The following is a 4,400-nucleotide window of genomic DNA, read 5'->3' on the forward strand; positions in this document are numbered from 1 at the left end:
ATCTCGATTGTCATATCGTTATTCTTTATTTGTTTTTGGTGTTTTTTTTTTTTTTTGTCTTTTTTGGAACTGGGGGTCAAACCCAGGGCTTTGCGAATGCAAGGCAGACGCTTTGCCACTGAGCTACATCCCAGCCCTCATTGTCATTACTTGACGCAGCACCTCCTTTAAACTCCCTCTGTATTTCAAACTTTGGGGAACCTTATTGAGTTTCATTCTCACCGATGATCACGAGGCTGGGTCCTGGGTCCGTGCTCCAGGGGAGGGGCGGGGGTTGACGTGACTCAGACGCAGTCCCAACCGTGTTCTGTGGCTCCTCTGTGGGCACTGCAGCCGCCGCCACAATCCCAGGGCGGGTCTTCACCCCCAGAAGGACGCCTGCCCTCTGGGGCCCGAGCAGGTTCCCTCACGCCTGGGGAGCGGGCCCAGGGGGAGGAGCAGGGGCAGAGGCGAGCCCACCTGGACTCTCAGAGGGACCCCCCGGGGAGGGTGGGTGGTGCCACCCTGCACAGCCCGCCTGCTGTCTGCCCGGTGGAGTGTCCTACAGACGGCAGCTCCTGAGACCTCCGCCTACCTAGGAGGGACTCCTTTCTGCCTTCCACAGAAGGGGAGATGGAGGCACCTGTCACAGTGTGTGCAGGGTCGGGCGCCCCAGCCCTGCCCTTGAACCTCGCCCTGCACTGAGCCAAGGAAAAGCCGGGCAGGGTGGAGAGGCCCTGGCCAGGAGGCCCTGCCCCAGCCCACTCCATCCAAGGGGTGTACAAAGCCGAAGCAGAAGGCGTCCAGGGAGGGGCCTGTCCCCACACGGCCACCCGCCACCTGGGAGCTGCGTTGGTGTCCTGGCTGCTCGGCGGCATCTTAATTGAAATCTATCAGCGGCCGCAGAAGGTGCGGGAGGAAGCATTAAAGCGGGGCCGTTATTAGTTCTGCGGAGCCGGGGCCTGACAAGAATGCCAAGTCCAGCCGGCCTCAGCCTCCCGGTGTGGCCGCCCTCCGCTTCTGCATGCCGGCTGGGCACCTTCTCCTTGGGTGCTTTTCCTATTGAGTTATGGGAGCTCTTTACATATTAAGGTCATTGATCCTGTGTCTGATACGCATGATACAGAGGAACTGCCCCTGGCTCACCCATCAGCTTCTTTTGTCTTTTGGTAATTCTTACTTCCTAGAAGTTTTAGACTTTGAGGTCGTCGATCCTGGCAGTCTTTTTGATTATATCTCTGAATGTTAGGCCCGGATTCCTCACCCCCATTTTATCAATGTCTCCGGCACTTTTGGGGGGATGATTTGGGGAATTTTGTTTTAGGTTATGATTTTAATGCCCCTGGGTGACCACATGAGACCTGGGGGCAGAAGGGTTCCCGGTTTCCTCCCCGCCCTCTTGACTTGAGCTCTGGGGAGGACGTCGGGGCTGCCTTCACCCTCCAGGGCCCGGGTCTCGGGGAGGAGCGACTCCCCATTCTGGCAGAGACCCCGGAAGATCCCCGGGGCTGGGAGAGCCCGGAAGGCCGAGTGGAGAGAGGCTGAGGGAGGAGGTGTCCGGTGCTGGAGGAAGGTGCAGGGGGCGCTGCCCCCGCGTCCCCACCCCTTCATGGGCACCAGGAAGGCACATCAGGAGATGAGTGTCACTTCACCAAAGCCTTGGTGGGCTCAGGATGGCCTCTGGGCACCAGCAACCATGTGGTGGTGAGCGAGAACCTCCCAGAATCCCCTGGGGCTGGTTCCCTCCCACCCTGTTCCTGGATCATGGGATTCGTCCTGGGCAAGGTCTGAAAAAGAGCAAGGGATCTGGTCCTTCCGCCTGGGTTCAAATCCCAGTTCTGCCCCTCAACAGCTGTGTGGCCTGGGCCACTCACTAGGCCTCTCAGCAGATCCCCAGCCACCTGGATAGCGTGTGAGGGGGCCAGGCACTGGGGAGGGGCTGCGTGGAGGGGGCTCAGCCTCGCCCTCCGCCCTCTGAATCATTCCTCTGTGTGCCCGTGCCTGCCAGGTGGTGGCTGTCGTCACCCTGAGGCCCCTGGGTCAGGGAGGGGGAGGAGCAGGGCTGACACAGGAGCCGGGAGGCCTCCCGCGAGGTCTCACCTCTCTTTCCCGTCCCCTGGGCGGGGGGAGCAGGAGAAGGAGGGCAGGGGCGGGCCAGACACAGGCCAGGCCTTGGAGATGGCAGGAGACGGGCAACACCTTGGCCTCCTGGGCTCAGCCAGCGTTTGTTGAGCACCTGTTATGCTGCGGTCAGCAGTGGCCAGGACAGACGGACCGCTCTCATGGAGCTTCTGCCGGGTGGGGCAGCCACAGGACAGGCAGCTGGGACCCGAAGATCGGACCCTGAAGGGGGTGCCGCTGGGATCGGCAGAGGAGACTGCCAACCCAGACAGGAGGTCAGACAGCCTTCCTGACCTGGAAATGAGGAGTGGGGACAAGTGGTCCTCGGCAGAGGGAACAGGATGTGCAGAGGCTCCGAGGACAGATGAGGAGTGCGAGTTCCATTTGCCACCTGGGGATGAGGGAGGAGGATGCCAATGTCCCCAGACTGTTCCTGTTTTTCTTCCAGCCATCCGCTAGAGTGGGAGGCATAGCCCAACTTAAAGCGAGCAGAGAAAACCAAACATGAAAACCATCAGTCTCCAGGCTCCTGTCAAACGCAGGCCTACAGGAAGAAGGAAGTAGCCCAGAGCTGATGGCACCCACTTGGTGGTTGCTGCCTTTTCTTCACCAAACACGAGCTCAGCTCTTGTTTCCCCTCAGTTCTCTCTGGGAGGCACGTCCCAAGCCTGTGCCCTCTCCCACCATTCTCTTCCTCCCTCAGGGCTCAAGAGGATCCACGCCCTGACCACACAGGCGGCCTATGAGCTGCATGTGGACCTGGAGGACTTTGACAACGGCACCGCCTACGCCCGCTATGGGAGCTTCGGGGTGGGCTTGTTCTCGGTGGACCCCGAGGAGGACGGGTACCCGCTCACTGTGGCTGACTACTCGGGCACTGCAGGTGAGGCTCCGGCTACAGCAGGGCCAGGGAGACGAGGTCTTGCCGGTCACACCCTCTGCACTCTGGGGTCGGGGTCAAGGCCACTGGTCAGCACCTCCAAGTCCTGTTTTGCAGACCAGGAGTCAGGGCTCCCAGGGCCTCGCAGAGGCCTCCGGGCTGCGCATCCCTGGGCTGTGCGTCCCGAGCCATGGTCTCTGGGCTGGGGCAGGGCGCGAGGAGAGGGGGCGTGGCAGAGCTGGGAGGAGCCGTGAAGACCACCTGGGGACGCCCTGGTGGCCCCACGTGTGCACACGTGCAGGGGCTGGAGTGCATGAGGTGTGCACACCTGTGTGTGTGCAGGGTGTGTGTACATGTGTGTACACTCATGTCAGGGGATGGGTCACAAGCACACGTGGCCAGCGAGCCGTGCGTCTGTGCCTGTGCTCATGCCTGCAGTGCGCCTGGGCGCGCCTGGGCCCAAGTGCACACCTTCGTGCGAACTTTTGCGCAGGTGACTCCCTCCTGAAGCACAGCGGCATGAGATTCACCACTAAGGACCGTGACAGTGACCATTCGGAGAACAACTGTGCTGCCTTCTACCGTGGTGCCTGGTGGTACCGTAACTGCCACACTTCCAACCTCAATGGGCAGTACCTTCGTGGCGCCCACGCCTCCTATGCCGACGGCGTTGAGTGGTCCTCCTGGACCGGCTGGCAGTACTCACTCAAGTTTTCCGAGATGAAGATCCGGCCGGTCCGGGAGGACCACTAGACTGGCACAGTGTTCAATCTGAGTGTCCTCCAGCCACACCCCATGGCGCTGCCCCTACCCCCACCTGTGTCCACCCCTGCCTGCTGCTGAGAACCTTCTCTGCCCACCTGTGCATGGATGACCTGCTTTCCAGGAGGGGAGGGCCAGACCAACCTCGTCACTAACTCCCCAGGGGACGGGGGTCACACATCACCTCCTTGCCCTCCTTCCCGCCCACTCCCTGTTTGCCTCTGCTGATGGGGCCTGGTGAGCTCCTCCACCCAAAATCCTGCCGCCTAGACTGTGGCTCCTGTGCTGTGTCCGCCCCTCCTGGCAGGGTCTGTGGGGTCCGCCGCGCGCCCTGGTTCTGGACGGTGCCTCCAGGCAGCCCCCCCTGCTTGCCCGAACCCCTGGCAATGAGGCGACAGAGAGAGAGGGGCTCCAGCACCGCGGCCTTGCCAACAGACCAGTGGGGGGCGCTCTCCTGAGCCCAGTCCCGAGGCCCGAGGCCCTCCCAGCACCTGCCCATTTCCTGGGGGCCTGGAGTGCCCACCCTTCCCCAGAAACTGAGCCCTGCCATGCCCCAGGCCAAGCTGGGCACCGCTGCCTGCAGGGACCCGGGTGGGGGCCAGCTGAGACCCCACTCTGTGCCCGGGGCAGGCCTCCAGGCCCTTGGCTTGCTGTGCCC

At 62.2% G+C, this 4,400-nt stretch overlaps 1 protein-coding gene across 1 annotated transcript in view; it reads left to right on the top strand.

Annotated features, from left to right (window-relative positions):
- The window catches only part of Fibcd1 (fibrinogen C domain containing 1), a 27,697-nt gene extending 23,303 nt beyond the window's left edge, over positions 1–4,394 (top strand). Inside the window, exons 6-7 of the mRNA XM_048812788.1 lie at positions 2,804–2,983; positions 3,474–4,394. Coding sequence (XP_048668745.1) covers positions 2,804–2,983; positions 3,474–3,733 — 440 coding nt within the window. The 3' untranslated portion in view covers positions 3,734–4,394. The remainder of the gene's footprint in view (positions 1–2,803; positions 2,984–3,473) is intronic.
- Positions 4,395–4,400: the final 6 nt, after the last annotated feature.

The sequence above is a fragment of the Marmota marmota genome, unplaced genomic scaffold (assembly GCF_001458135.2).
Source record: "Marmota marmota marmota unplaced genomic scaffold, marMar, whole genome shotgun sequence".
Lineage (NCBI taxonomy): Eukaryota > Metazoa > Chordata > Mammalia > Rodentia > Sciuridae > Marmota > Marmota marmota.